Source organism: Sinocyclocheilus grahami, unplaced genomic scaffold, assembly GCF_001515645.1.
Source record: "Sinocyclocheilus grahami isolate Dianchi unplaced genomic scaffold, SAMN03320097.WGS_v1.1 scaffold185.1, whole genome shotgun sequence".
Taxonomy (NCBI): domain Eukaryota; kingdom Metazoa; phylum Chordata; class Actinopteri; order Cypriniformes; family Cyprinidae; genus Sinocyclocheilus; species Sinocyclocheilus grahami.
This window is the reverse complement of record NW_015505364.1, coordinates 397,771-413,468: the sequence shown is the minus strand read 5'-3', so window position 1 is coordinate 413,468 and position 15,698 is coordinate 397,771. Positions and strand designations below refer to the sequence as shown.

General features: G+C 37.2%; 1 protein-coding gene across 2 annotated transcripts in view; it reads left to right on the top strand.

Moving 5' to 3' along the window:
* grid2 (glutamate receptor, ionotropic, delta 2) overlaps positions 1-15,698 on the top strand; it is a 418,885-nt gene that overhangs the window by 353,124 nt on the left and 50,063 nt on the right. For both annotated transcript variants that reach the window (XR_001610173.1, XM_016284580.1), the window contains exon 12: positions 12,026-12,164. Coding sequence is in view for 1 of the 2 variants with exons in the window: in XM_016284580.1 (XP_016140066.1) it covers positions 12,026-12,164 (139 nt within the window). In the remaining variant the exon portion in view is untranslated. The remainder of the gene's footprint in view (positions 1-12,025; positions 12,165-15,698) is intronic.

Below are 15,698 nucleotides of genomic sequence, written 5' to 3'. Positions count from 1 at the left end.
TTTACTGGAGGAATGCTGTTATTTGGATGGTGAGCTGTATTGGATTTCCGCCAGACATATTGTTTGGTGTTGAGGTCAAATAATTACACTTTAGTCTCATCTGCCTCAGAATCTTCAAGGTGTGATTTGGCAAAGCTCAGTCGTGACTGCATGTGTTATTCTTGAGGAGTGGATTTTTTCTTGCAACCCTCCCATGCAACCCACATTTGTGAGAATGTGTGATATTGTTGTCACATGCACACAATGACCACTCTTTCTCATCAATTCCTGCAGCTGCTTCAGAGTTGCTGTAGGCCTCTTGATAGCCTCTCTGACCAGTTTTCTCCTCGCTCTTTCATCCAGTTTGGAGTCACGTCCCGATCCAGATAGGGTGTGTGTTGTACCAAATACCTTCCACTTCTTAATAATAGACTTCACTGTGCTTCTAGGAATTAATAAAGCCTTTGATTTTTTTTTTTCTTTTTTTATCCATCTCCTGACTTGTGCCTGTCCACAACTTTATCCTAGAGATCTTTTGACAGTGCCTTGCCACCCTTAGTTGATTGTTTGCTGCAGTTGCACTACCAAGGACTAAGATGCTGCAGGAGAGCTCTTTTCATGCTGAGCGAATCAAAATGACCACAGCTCATCACAGCTGAAAGTCAAATGGCTTTGTGTGCTATTGAGAAAGTGATTAGCAACACTTGATTGAGTTTACAAGTCATTTTTAGGAGGGGGTAATCCTTTTTCCAACTCAGTGATTCTGTTTTTTTTTCTGACATATATAAAAAAATAATATTTTTTTGTTATTAAAAAAATAATTGTGTCCATCTTCATTTCAGTCTTGATTATTTTAAATGGGAGTGATTCTTTTCAAAACCAACTTATGATGTTAAAAAATATATATACATATATATATATATGGGCATGTTCTACATATTCTGAGGCACAATAACAGTAATGATAATGTTCCTTGACATAAATGTCTTTGGTACAGACTTAGAAACCGCTTAAATATGAAATTCATGTTCTCTGAGGTGCTAGTCTACTGTTGTAACCGAGCTAGATGACTATATCACTCCTGACAGTTTGCGTGGGTTAGCTGGTCAGCCATGTGTTTAGTAAACAGCCGTGTCTAGATGTGAATGCTGTAACCTAACCATGAAGGAATTCTTACTTGAATAAGGTCAGATTTAGACTTGTCATCATATTAAAATACAGCCTAGAACGTATTTAATTATAGTGTAAGCTCATTACAAAGCACATATCGCCACACACTGGTGACTCAGTAATTATGCAAACACTTTCAAGTAGCCAAATCATGCACAAAGGGTGTTTGCATGTGTGCATTTTATCTATCAAGGGGGCAACAGAAGGCAAACAGCCCACAAGTTGACTTCTACTGTGTGAAGTACGTCATGATACACTCCTACAATATCTAATGGAATTAAATCACATTATGAGCTCTCATATGGGATTACATATGAATTACTCAAGAAAATGTGCAGTGGATTCAAGTCGTCAACTTATAGACAGGCATCTTTGTGGGGCGTTTCATTAGCATAGTTCCAGGCTGAGGCGGTGGCACACTGGAGAATCTGTTTTAAAGCTTAATTTTCCATTTTACTACATATCTTTATGAGAAACAGAGATGTGTGTGTGTGACAAAGCTATTGTGCACGATTTGCACAGATTGAACTTGACGCATGCTGCGTTTTGCATTCCATGCAGTACTATCATAATTACAATACCTCCTAGCAAATCATGCAGATTTACTAGGTATGTGGGTGTACATACATATTTCATGATTACATGTGTGTGTACGTCTGTGTGCGTGTATATGTGACCTTAGGTCAGCATTTAACTTGAAGCAAAGTTGACAGTCGAGCCTTTCAAAAGCGAGCAATTTTACATGATCTAGTGAGGACCTCTGTATCCAATTTCTAAAGTAGTTTTATTTGTGTTTTCGTTGTTGTTGTTTTTTTTCTATTTCTTTTGTTTTGCTTTGTTTTGTTCCCAAAGTTGAGTTTTTCAGCTCAAAAAGAAGTCATACAGAAAGTCGTGACAATGTGTCCTCACACCAATGTAGTGTAAAAATAAAAATAATAAAATGACAGCCAGATATGACAAGACAAAAAAAAAATGTGGCCACTTTTAGAGAACGTTAAGGGTGGATAAGGGAACATGGAAAGCAGTTTGTGTGTAGCATTTTGGCTCTTCAGACACCAGAATTTCTAAAGCAGTTTCTCTCATTCTGACATGCATCGTGAACACGTCCATCTGTTCAGGGTTCCCAACGCTTCCCTTGACACAAAACCATTTATTTATATCAAAATTAAATTTGAAGCATCAGATGTTGTAAAACGGCGAGCTATAGTAATACACATATATTTTGATTGGGAAAACATGCATTCATGTTTCTATTCTGTTTGTATTCATATAGAAAATTGTTGAGTAATCCTTTCTAAACCAGTGTTTTTGACCTTTATTTTCAGTTAAAACATTTCTTAAAACTTTTTTAAAAAATGTGTGTGTGTATATATATATATGTGTGTGTGTGTGTGTGTGTGTATATCTTATTATATATATTATATATAAAACATTACTAAAAGTCTTTATATTTGTTTTTAAATTCTTAAAAATGTTTTGTCAAAAACAATATATATAATATATTTATATATATAAATTACTTTTGAAATGACTTTTTTTTTTACTTAAAATGTAAACGTTATTTAAATTTTTTTTTTACATTTATATTCTTAGCATTTTTTTTTTGTGGGGGAAAAAAACTATTTGCCAATGATGTTAAAATAAATGAATAAATAATAATTCTTGCTGGAAAACAAGACTGAAAATACTTGAGAGAATACTTAATTAATGAAATGCTATTTGACTAGTGAGTACCTCCGTTGGCAAGATGGCTTTGAGATGGTACATGTTGGCAAGTTCTGTATGAAAATATTGTTCCTTTGGGGGGCGTACTGTCCGCCTAAGCTCTCCTTCTTTGCCCTTTTATCTTCTACCCGTGTGTATATGTTTCTCACACCATATGTCTGAACCCAGCATGCTAGCTTTGCTATCTCGTAAGCTGTGGCTAAGGAGATGTGTTCGGAGGTGCACCTCGTGGTTTATTTACTTTTATTTTGATGATTTACAGTGTGAAAGTTTCAGAGTGGCTGCGTGCTGCGATAGCAACTCGGCACTCAGGGTTGCACTTCAGAGCGTTAAACTCTGTGCAAATTGATGGCAATATTTGCCAGCGAGCCTCATAATGGGATAGTTGATGGCTTAAATAAATAGCAGTCATATACTGTACACACACACATATATATTTACACACACCCAAACCTGGCAGGTCTGGTGTGGTGAAAAGGGAATAAAGGTAACATGCTGCAAGGAGCCGCACTCCAGCGAAACGATTAACATGTTTTTCCTTAAGTTATTTATCGCCAGAGTGCTTTTGAAAAGAAAGGAAATAAATAAATAAACTAACAGCTCTCATCAGAAGCTACAATCTCCAGCTCTCAAGGTGCTGCAGAGATTTAAGGCTTTACAAGGTAGCAATGTATAAACCTATGAATGTTCAGCACCAGTGGTTTCAAAGGGCTTATTTGAAGTTGCTTTAACTGCTGAGAAACGACGAACCGGAGAGGTACATTTTCAGGTGGCTCTGAAGAAGCCTGAGTTTTGAAAACGGAGAGAAAAAAAGAAAGTAAAAAACAAGAATTTTTAACAACCTTATTTCACCCTTTTTTCAAGAACATTTCAGACCCAAGACATTTTTGTCTTTTGAACTTTTTTTGTTGTGTATAAACCATGAATAGACTACAGAGATTTACATCTTATCAACAACAACATAAATCTGGGACTGTTTGAAGTTTTTCCTTAAATCTGCTAATTTGAAAAAACAAATTTTTTTTCTCACTTAAAGATGAATGTGTGTAGTTTCTGTGCCACAAGCGAGATTAAACAGAATGGGGGGGGATAACATTTTCAGATATCTTTAATTTTTAAATTTTTAGTTTGAATTTTATGTGCTCATTTTTATTTTTTATATATTTCTATATATAGGTAATTTATTTTTATTTTAGTTTTTGTAATTTTACAACTCTCCAAGGCAACATTTACAATTTTCATTGAAGTTTTTCAGTTATATTTTATTTCAGCTTACTTTCAGTTACTGAAAACTATTTTTTAATGATTTTAGTTTCAGTTAACAATATCAGCACTTTTTTTAATCATTCCGGGAGCATTTACTTAGCATGTAATAATAAATATGAATGATGTAGTGATTATATATTAATTCATCCAAAGATTAATGTTCATATTCTTATTGTGATCATAATGTCTTAATACTAGGATTTGTTCAGTGTTAAACAGTAAAAGTCAGCAGGCAAGTGCTTCGTATCCCATCCGTCAAAATGTTTGGAAAGAAACCTTGTGACATTCTTTGCCTTCTTCAGCCTCTCTAGTAGAGTGTTGACGAGATGTGTATGCACTCATCCTCAGCTATATTTACAAGGCTTCTAACAGCCATGAAGGGTCCTTGACTGTTTCATGGCAACTTAGGCCACTTGGGAATCCACTTAATTCGGAGTGTTCTGGATGCTCAGATCCTGCTACTGGGAATCAGAGTCCAAGCACACAGCACCAAAGTTATTTGACACTTTGAACATCTACAGAACCTTGAACATATGACATTTTCATGCAATTTTTTGATTGGATAACAAATTATATGCAAGTATTTCTTAAAAATATCTATATAAGAACAGTAAAAGTTTTTTTTGCACAACATGCACAAACATCTCAGACACTACAGAGGGACACATTCCCTCTTTACAAGCTTTTTGTCTCCCTCATACATGCATTGTCTCTGTTTCTGTCTCTCAGTAGGTGCTAGCTCACAGCGAGGGGTTGAGAGGAGTGTGTAGCCCCTGGCCTGCTGCTGAATCAAAAGCAAGCAGCGAGAAACCTGCTGGAAATGGGGCTTGCTGATTTGATGTGCGTGGCAGGGCTGCTTTGAACCCCAGTTGCTGGGTGTGCAGATAAAAGCTACATTACCGTCCTGCTCATTTTCTAAAGATCAACATCCCGCAGCCACAGAGAATGGCGTGCAATCAGCCTGCGCTAAAGCACCGGCATGCCACGATTCTATACTCATTGCCAATCATATCTGATAACAGTAGCCTGTTCTCTGGCAGCCCTACCTCCTACTAATGTTCTGCTTACTGCCGGTCACATTTGAGCGCAGATCATTACCAGTGCAGGACTGAACATTCTTCATCAGCATGGCCTTTGGCAGGGATTCCCAAACTTTTCTGTCAGCTGAACCCCTTTGACCTAAAATATTTCCTTTAAAACATCCCCTGAGGTTTTAAGTTAGTATTTCAATAATTCAAAAGCATTTGAATGGTACGGTCCCAATGTAGGTTAATGTTCATATGTATAAAATTACAAAAATATAATAAAATAAATAAAATATTTCATTTTTTTTTGTACATCTTTATGATTTAATTAGTTAGCTTTTTATCAACTCATAAACCCCCTGCAGTTCCCTCACAAATGTATTATACAATTTATTATATAAACTTATACAAAATTTATTGAAAAGTTTACTCTGGTTCAAGCAAACTTAATGGATTACATTAACAGTTTGTTTGCTTGGTTGTTTATAATTTAATTCAAAACAATTAGGGCTTCAAAATCTAATTAATAATCAAGATTATTAACTAATCGTAAAAAAGTGTTGACTACTGAATTTCATTTAGGTCTGTTTTCCCTGCATCACAGTTGTGTGCATGAATGCAATGGCCAATCAGAGCTGCTTGATTTAGATTATAATTTAATTTATTTTTTCATTTGATTACATTTTCTAAATTGTAGATTATAATCAGTGATTACGACTAGTTCAAATCAGCATCATTTTAACAAATGATTTAAGTTTCATGTGTTAATTTTTTTTACTTCTGTTTGCAGTAGCACACAAAAACACATTTTGAAGAAATGTCACCTGACATTCTAAAAGAAGCTTTAGAATCCAAATGACGTAATGTGAAATTGCATGCTTATAATGTAGATGGTGTAACACCCGATTTCTCTGACCTGAGAAATTGAAGACGCTATGATCAACAAGGTGTTGACATGGTGTAAATAAGAGGTTTTATTCTGCAGCTTTGTTGATTATAATGAGAGTTCAGAAGTCAGGGCTCAAATAGCTGCTCTGTGTGAACGTACAGCGTCAGTGATAATGCCATAGTCACATTGCTTGCTTTTGGTTTATGATTTTTTCAAAATTTGAATAACACTTTTGTATTTAATGATAAGATGTAGTTAGGATCACAGGTTTCATCTTGTTTTGGATGTGGGCAGAGAATGCGACATGACGTTTTTCTGTGTTTCTGTCATAATCGTTCAGCCCTACTCTCCCCTAGTCAATATTTGTATTTGAAATAGTCATATACTCAACCTCTGCTATGCTGTGTCGTGCACAGAGACACATTTTTGGGTCTGTATCTTTACACGCCACACAATCTTTCAGGCGGTTGTTTGAAGTTGTCTTTTCCGTCTCTCTTCATCTCATAGAATTATTTTAGCATAAAATGTTCTGATTAATCCTTAGCACAGTATTTTGACACTTTTGCCTTTCCCTTTCTGCAGCTTAGCATTGCTCACATATCCATACAAGTATGAGAATGGGCTCTTTATAACTTTAGATCCTTACTTTTTTATATATCATTACAGTAATAGTTCCCTAAGGGGTAACTCCAAACTTCAAATTTAGCTGGCCTCCTGTAGCTGTGTTCAGTCTAATTTATATAGTCTCAGACTCATTATTTTGTACATCCATGTGCTTTAGCAAGCTCCAAGCCAGAGTTGCTGCACCAGTATGAGCACTTATCTAAAAACTGTTTTTTTTCCTTAACTGTAGTTAGAGAAAATAGTTTTCCTTCATTTATCCTACTTCTGTAATATATTTGTTTCAGGATATCAGAAGTACTGTAGATTACAAACCTCTGTTATATCTCCTATCTTCACTAAAATGTATATTTCATTGCACTACCAACCGGATTCTACCATCATCTTCGTTTTGAAGCGCTGTTGAATATGTAAATGAGCTTTTTAGTCGATTGCCTTGATTTTGAACAGATGTTCTCACCGAGAACTCTTACAGATGTTGGTTTTGTTTGTGTGATTATTTTTCAGTTCACAGATGCATATGAAGATAATCAGTTAAAATTTCAGTCTAATTTTATTTAGGAACTAAAGTTTCATTATTCAGTGTGGGGGGGGGGGGCAATCATTTCGGCCTGAGGGATGCATGTACTTTTTACATAAAAACTCAAATCTGATGGACATTTACTGTAACTGAGCCGTCTGATAACAGGCTGCCAAACCACAAAAAGCTTTTATCATCTGTAATAATTTTTTCTGTCTATTTTTGTCATGTAGTTTTATATTGTTTAACATATCACTGAGTTCCTTGAAAGGGCTGATGAATAAAATATATATTTTATGATTATCATTCATAGGTATTCAATCTGTAATTTTTGTATGTTTGGACAATGGACATCTTGCCGAATGCCACTCTTGACCAAGAAGAACATAAAAAGCTTACTTGAATAAGCTCAAATTCATTTGGATAGACCAGTTGAGTTCTGGAAGAATTGATTGTTTATTGGTTAGAAAGAATAAAAGAAATGAAAGATTCTGCACAAAATGTGACTTTTGGGGCTTGAATAATTTTGTGCATAAATGTTTAGAGCCTATTTATCTGTCTGTCTGTCTGTCTGTCTGTCTGTCTATTTATTTATCTATCTATCTATCTATCAGGGCTGAACGATTAATTGCATTTGCGATAATATCGCAATTTTTCAATCGCAGAGTATAATTGTTATTGTTATACGCTACACTCGGTCACATGACACGCGAGAGTAAAGAGGTGTGCTCGATTTGAAGATCGATCGGTGTATGACATCAAAGTACGGCGAGAGAAAGCATAAGGAGATGTCCGCTCTCTTATAGCTCTCGCAGTACTTTGATGACACACACCCATCGGTCTAAGCAGTGCTGCTTCAAGTCGAACACATCTAAGCAGTCTTCAGAGGAAGCATCAAGTTGGCATGCTACAGTGCTGCCAAGTCTGCGGTTTGGGGAACCCCTCCAAAAAATTTGCATTTTACCCCCTGGAACACGATTTTTACCGGTGGACCCCCCTCGAAATGAGATTGGGCTAGTTTTGAGTAGCAATTGGGCGGGTTTTGTTATTAAACCTGGCAACACTAGCGCGCTACACGTGGAAATGTTTAAAAGCGTATGAACGTACTTCAAAACGGCACATTGAAATTACTCGAGCAGTAACAGTGTTACGGTGCATTTCATTACTGAAGACTTCGACCTTAAAATAATACGGCAGAAAAAGAAAATACATAAAACAGTAAACAGCCAAAGGATGTAACTTAGAATGTGAGATGGATTGGTTTGTGAAAGGGAAGAGAAAAGACATAGATGAAGTTGCACAAACTTTGAATTACCTAAAGTAGTGTGGTAAAGCAACAGATTAGTTTTCATATTTCTGCAATCTACTTTATTTTGTGTTTGATTTGGTAATGACTTTCATATTAATGTTTACACCATGCTTATTTGTCAGTGCTTTATGTTGTCATAATTATTACATGCTTACAAGGTTGGAAGTTCAACAAATCAGTCTATAAAATACTGTGATTGTAGTTGTTAAATAAAAATGTCATTCATATTAATTCATACATCACCTATGTAGCGAATCAGCTCAGGGGGAAATATGAATAATTAATCATAACTAATTATAATTAATTATAAATATTTAGATCTGCTGTAAGTATTTACTTGACCTCTCAGGGTCAACTGTCTGTCAATTCTAAGAATGTTAATTTCCTGGTTAAGGGAAATAACTTTCTTACTGTACAATTCTACACAGAGCCTGTAGCATAAATCTACATGATTAAGGGACTCCAGTTATGAGCAAACAATGAACAACGTCAAGTGTGATACAAGTAAGACTTTATTAACTACATAAACACTTAAACTAGTCTAACATACACATACACACGCACCCACACACACGCATGCACACACGCAGTTGGTATAGGAAAAGGGTTAAAGCTTAAGCAGTAAAGAGGAGAGAAATAAAGCATGAAGTTATGGAACCATTTGATATTCAGCAGATTTACAGCCTGGAGGAAACATCAGATTCTTAGTTCAAACGCACCTTTGTAAAAAGGTACAAATGATACTTAATGTATCAATTAATAAAACTAAGTTTGATACTTGCACGTCTTGTCTGTCTGACAGAGATTCCTGATGCAATCTGAAGGCTCAAGTTGATCTTTGCTGAAGTTGGTTGATGGAAAATAACCAGTTTGAGTCAGATTATCTTGGTGAATGGAAAGTCAAGGCCCGAGGCCTGGCACAAAACTTAGGGTGTCTTTAGCAGCGTTGTAGCTCACATCTCAGAAACTAACAGAACCACCGACTAAAGGCGGGTCACTGGTGTGAGGCCTTTAAGGTCTGAGAAGATTCCTCTCAAGATGGGCTTGTCCAATGAGAAAGGCTGAAATCCCAAGCGGGAGGTTGCAATTACTGGAGGGTTTTACAACCTTTTGTGTGAGGGCATAAGATTCTTAGAACACTAATATGTTGCATAGGTACCAACATATAATATACACTCTCGTTCAGATCATCAGAAGACGAATTCATAGATACTAAACATGGTAGAATTAGATATAGGTAAGATGACAGAAACGAGTGGTTCCATCACAAGCCTGCATAAACAGTATACAATCTAAATGACAACATATACAATGACCTGAAGGATATGTGTGTTCATTCAAAGAAAGGTTTTCCTATGAATTAATTAGAGTCGATTTTTACTGTGCATTGTGTCTCTTCCTATGGAAAAGGTAGTGATTTCCTCTACCCACATTCCTTTGGGCAATAAAACCAGTGATATCAGCATTGGTTGCCATGGTGACCGGGGGCCTGGTGTCGTTCGCAGACAACCTGGCACCCAGTATGTTTATTGGGTGAGGGGTCTGTGACGATTTGTTCAACTAATGAATAATTGATTTGTTAAATCTAATGAAAGATGGTGTGTCTGATTGGTCTGATTGGTCCAGACTCTACATCTAATTTCATCGTAACATATAGGCCTGGCCTACAGAAAAGAACATTTATGTTTAGTCTATCTAATATTGTGTTGGCCATACTATACAATGATTTATAGCTTGTCTTTAGGTAAGAAAAAAAAACGCAATTAGATTATTTATCAAAATCGTTCAGCTCTATCTATCTATCTATCTATCTATCTATCCATTTTTCAACAACTTTACATTCTTGGAATCATTCAAATGTGTATTAATAAACTTTCTATAATAGTTTACTGATGACTGTGGAATTATTTTCACAAAACTTTGTTCTCTGCAGCAAAAATGTCTTGCAAGGGGCTTGATTAATTTAGATAGATAGATAGATAGATAGATAGATAGATAGATAGATAGATAGATAGATAGATAGATAGATAGATAGATAGATAGATAGATAGATAGAGTATTCACTGACATTTGCACACACACTGAAGTCCAAAATCGCTGAGGTTTACATGGCAGATGAAGGAAGCGGTGCCCTTTAAATAGGACACTCCCAAAACTTAAAGTCTGATAACCCAAGAATTATGATTATAAGAAATGTGTGGGCCAACTTGCTCTCGTGAACTTGTTTGCTGAAATTAAAATTGCAAAAAGTTTATGTGGAGCAGAGAGTACACAGCCTGCGGGACGTATGTATGCGAGTCATCTAAAAACTTTCTTTAATAAGACAGCTCATCTCAGTGGACCCCCTACAGAAAGAGAGTTGTCAGATACCTTATTGAGTGCTGAAATGCTTGGCACTTACCACACAAAGCTGGAATGATACGGGAAGCCACAGGATAGATTAGACTAATTTTTTCTAACAGTTTTCAATGTAGCTGCAAGCCTTGAATTGTGCAGATCCATCATTATTGTGGTGTGCGGTACTTTTAGAGGAGCCGCTGTTTTTTCTGGCTGTTGAATTAGCAGGAATCTGAAACGCAGACTGAACAGATGTGCTTTTGCACTGACTGTGGTGACTGGGGAAATGTAGATTTGACATTACAATTGATGGCCTTTTTTGTCTGACTCAAAGTGAGTTTTTTTCTCAGTCTCAGTTGCTTGGATCTTGCACACCCGGATACCTCCATTTGTTTCCAGTCTGTCAGAGTACTGCACTACTAAAGATGAAGCCCTTTTTATTCAAATTACATACAGAAATATACTGTAACGAAGCATTTTACAATACATTTGGAAGGAGACAACCATGACATATTATTTCTTGTTGTTATATTTTATTTCACTGAGGAGATGCTGACCATGTTTACAATGCAACCCAAAAAAAAAACCTTCATCAGTGTTTTTGTCCTGTTTTTCAGTAAAAAACTAAACATGCAAGATATCATATATATTGATATGTAAACATTTAATTGTCTGATATATTTTCTGTGTACACTTTTACAGAGAGTGAGAGCGCCAGAGAGAGAGAGAATTTTGAACATATTACATATATTTTTAATACATTTTTAAATACATTTTTATGTATATACTTTTAAAGATAGAGAGTGAGAGACAGGGAATATGGATGTAATATACATTATTAAATATGTATTATAAAACTGTAAACCTTTAAACATATTAAATATATATTATCTCATTAAATATACAAACATAATTAGAGAATATATCTTGAATTAAGTTTTGAATCACAATTTACTTGCCCATATATTTATTTATTTATTTATTTTTATTCATTCATTCAGATTTAACAAAACTGGCACCAGAATGACTCTTTTAATCCATCATATGATTAACTAAACTAGGTTTGGCTGCAAAATTTATCTTTTTTTTTATTATATTTTAAAAGCTCACAAGTATGATGTAATTTCAAAGATGGCACAATCATCAGCTTTATTTGTTTGCTCTTTTCTTCTGTTCCTCTACAGGTGGTGAGGTGCCCTACACGACTTTGGCTACAAGGATGATGATGGGGGTTTGGTGGCTCTTTGCTCTGATAGTTATCTCCTCCTACACGGCAAATCTGGCTGCTTTCCTCACCATCTCCCGCATCGAGAACTCCATTCAGTGAGTGCACACATTTATTCAAAGCAGCTAGCATCAAAGACTGTAATCATCTGTACAATAACAAAACAACAAACAACTTTCTTTAGCTTTCGATCTTCATCTCAGTTAAATATGTTGTTGTGTAGTTTAAGCATTACTAACAAAGATAGGATTTTCAGGCTTTTATTGTGTTTGTATAGGAACAGTATTAATTGAGCAGCATTCTTCAAGTGAAAACATCTCTCGTGTTCTTAGGCTACAATTAAATAAATAATCTAAAAATATATACAAATCAGAATGTGTCTAATATAGTCCAGACACAAATTGACAAGCCGTGTGTACATAAATACTCATGAGACCTCAACACATAGTTTCATAGTGCTCAGACTCTTGCTTCACAAATCACTTAACACTGTGTGTGTGTGTGTGTGTGTGTGTGTATAGAATATCTCCTGGGGGCATGCAAACTCCCTGTTTTAATTTCCTGTGGCACAAATTAGATCTATCGTTCCAGTGAGAATGATGTCAGACAGCTCTGAACCAGTGATTAATTTAACCGCCTGGTTGAGTGCACAGAAACAGACAGAAAACAGTGCTTTTTTCCATTTTGAAGAGGTGATTTTTGAAGTGTATTTCTAAAGTAAATTTAATTTGAGATGAGGTGGTACATTTCAAACCAGAGCGGAACTGCTGCTCTTCCTGTTATGAAGATCATGGCCTTCTATAGTATTCAGAAGTCAGGAATATGTTGTTTCTAATAATACTAGTAAAAAAACACTTTATTTATGTGACGGGTGGGTGTATAATTGGTGACGAACCTTTTCAAGCATCAAAAAACAACAAATTCTGAATGTTATATGAGAGTATAACTTGACCATTTGAAACAGACTCAAATGATGTCACTTCCTATTAGTTTTAGGAGGTGGTGGTTTAAGTGTAGATCAGAATAAGAACAAAGGTGAATTATCCTGTGTTGATTAGAATTATTGTTTTATTATTTATTATTATTTGTATTATTTTAAATAGTTTATTTAACTAGCTATATCAATTAATTCATTTTATGTCATATGTAATGTTTTTTTTTTTTGAGGATCATATTTGATTTATCAGGCTTTTCTGGCTCATACAGTATGATATAGAATATGGAGCTCATAGGGAAAATAAAACATAATACAATGATGATTGAGAGATGCACAAATTAACATTCCTCAAAACCCTGATACATCATATTTCATACTCAAATTTTAACGTTTCTTACAAAAAAAAGATGTATAGATATTTAAGCAAACCTAAGTTGATTCAGTCTAGTAAGTGTTCATCTTTAAATATTGATTAAATATCTTTAAATATATAAAAATATACAAAGTTATCTTGGTAACACTTTACAATAAGGTTCCATTAGTTAACGTTAGTTAATGTATTAGCTAACATGAACAAATAATGAACAATATATTTATTAGAGTATTTATTCATCTCTGTTCATGTTAGTTAACGAAAATGCAGTCGTTCATTGTCAGGTCATGTTAATTCACAGTGCATTAACTAATGTTAACAAGCACAACTTTTGATTTTATTAACGCATTAGTAAATGTTGAAATTAACATTAACTAAGATTAATAAATGCTGTAGAAGTATCGTTCATGCTTCGTTCATGTTAACTACAATTCGTGCTGAGTGCAATCAGTAATGCATGATGGGAAATGTAGTCCGGGGTGCTATGCAACAGTTTGTGTGGTGCGAGAGTCAATGAAAAGGAAAGTTCATGGACCGGATTCGTGACATTACCGTTATCTTATATTTACTTTATAAAAATCTTTATAAAATTTACTTAAAATATTTCACATAGAAAGTTGTGACAACCTGAAGGTGGACACTTTTAGAATTATGTGAGGTCTTTTACTTTGGTTTAAAAAAGTCCACGCGCCTCATAACAACCAACAGGGAGGGGGGGTGGGCGCTCTGGAGGCCTCTCAGGACAGGCTTACAGGGACGGACGGCCTCCAGGGCGGTACCTGTTCCGGGACCCATGGCGGATCAGGCAGACTAGGAAGCCATGGCGGAGCAGGCAGACTAGGGAGCCATGGAGGAGCAGGCAGACTAGGGAGCCATGGCGGAGCAGACAGTTCAGGAGGCCATGGCGGAACAGGGAGCTCGGGGAGCCATGGCGGAGTAGGGAGTTCAGGGGGCCATGGCGGTGCAGACAGCTCAGGAGGCCATGGCAAATCAGGCACTCTGCCCAGCTTAGAGGCCCTCCGTAGGCCTAACTCGGGAACTGTGGCCCTCCCTGAGCTTGACTTGGGAACTGGAGCCCTCCTTGAGCTGGACGTGGGAACTGGAGCCCTTTCTGTGCCCGACTCGGGGACTGGAGCCCTCTCTGGGCTAAACTCGGGGACTGGAGCCTTCTCTGGTCTAAACTCGGGGACAGCAACCCTTTCTGGGCTAAACTCGGGGACAGGAGCCCTCCTTGGGCTAGATTCGGGGACTGGAACCCTCTCTGGGCTAAACTCGGGGACTGGAGCCCTCTCTGGGCTAAACTCGGGGACAGGAACCCTCTCTGGGCTAAACTCAGGGACTGGAGCCTTCTCTGGGCTAAACTCGGGGACAGCAACCCTCTCTGGGCTAAACTCGGGGACAGGAGCCCTCGTTGGGCTAGATTCGGGGGCTGGAACCCACGCTGGAGCGGGCTCTGGGGCTGGAGCCGACACTGGAGCGAGCTCTGGGGCTGAAGCCGACACTGGAGCGAGCCTAGGGACTAGAACCAACCGCCTTTTCCTCCTTAGATTCCTAGTTAGGTTCGGGGTGAAAGGCGTGGTCGGCAGACTTGACATCAGCGCGGCCGGCGTGCTGGTTCTGGCTTGGGGCCAGACTCTCTCCAGACACCGGAGGATCCCTTCCCTCCAGCTTAGTCCCGTGGTGTCTGGGAGGTCCACGGGGCGATGGTAATTGGCACTGTGCCAGAACAAACAAGTTGATGGTGGAGTCATCTAATGCCGTCATTGTGGCGAACCTGCAGAACTCCCAGGCATACTCAACAAAGGGGAGATCTCTACGGGCTAGTGCAATGAAGCGTGCCGCAATCTCCATAATCGCAGGGGGGGAGCAAAGGAAAACTTTCAAAATGGAAAACAAACACAGGGAGAAGGGGTGCCGCTTACTTTTTGTTTTGGTCCAGTATTCTGTCACGTTCGCTACTGTGAGAGAGCGTGGCGCGAGGAACAAGGAGACGTGGAGTACATCAACAAAGAGACTTTAATAATATCAAGGGAACCAGGAAAACACATGTAGCAGAGGAGGTTGACATAAACAATACCGAACAGAGAACTCAAAACAGGAAACACTTTAAATACACATAACTAGAGGATGGGATGAAGAGACACACCAGGAACTAATGAAACAATAATTAAACATAAGGGAAAACTGGGTCATGGAACACGTGGGGAGCAAAACACGGAACAGAGTCTGACACAGTCATAGAGTTAACTCAGTTTTGTAATAACATGTACTCTGTTATTTATAGTGCCTCACATGTGGTTAATCAAATTCAACGATGACTAG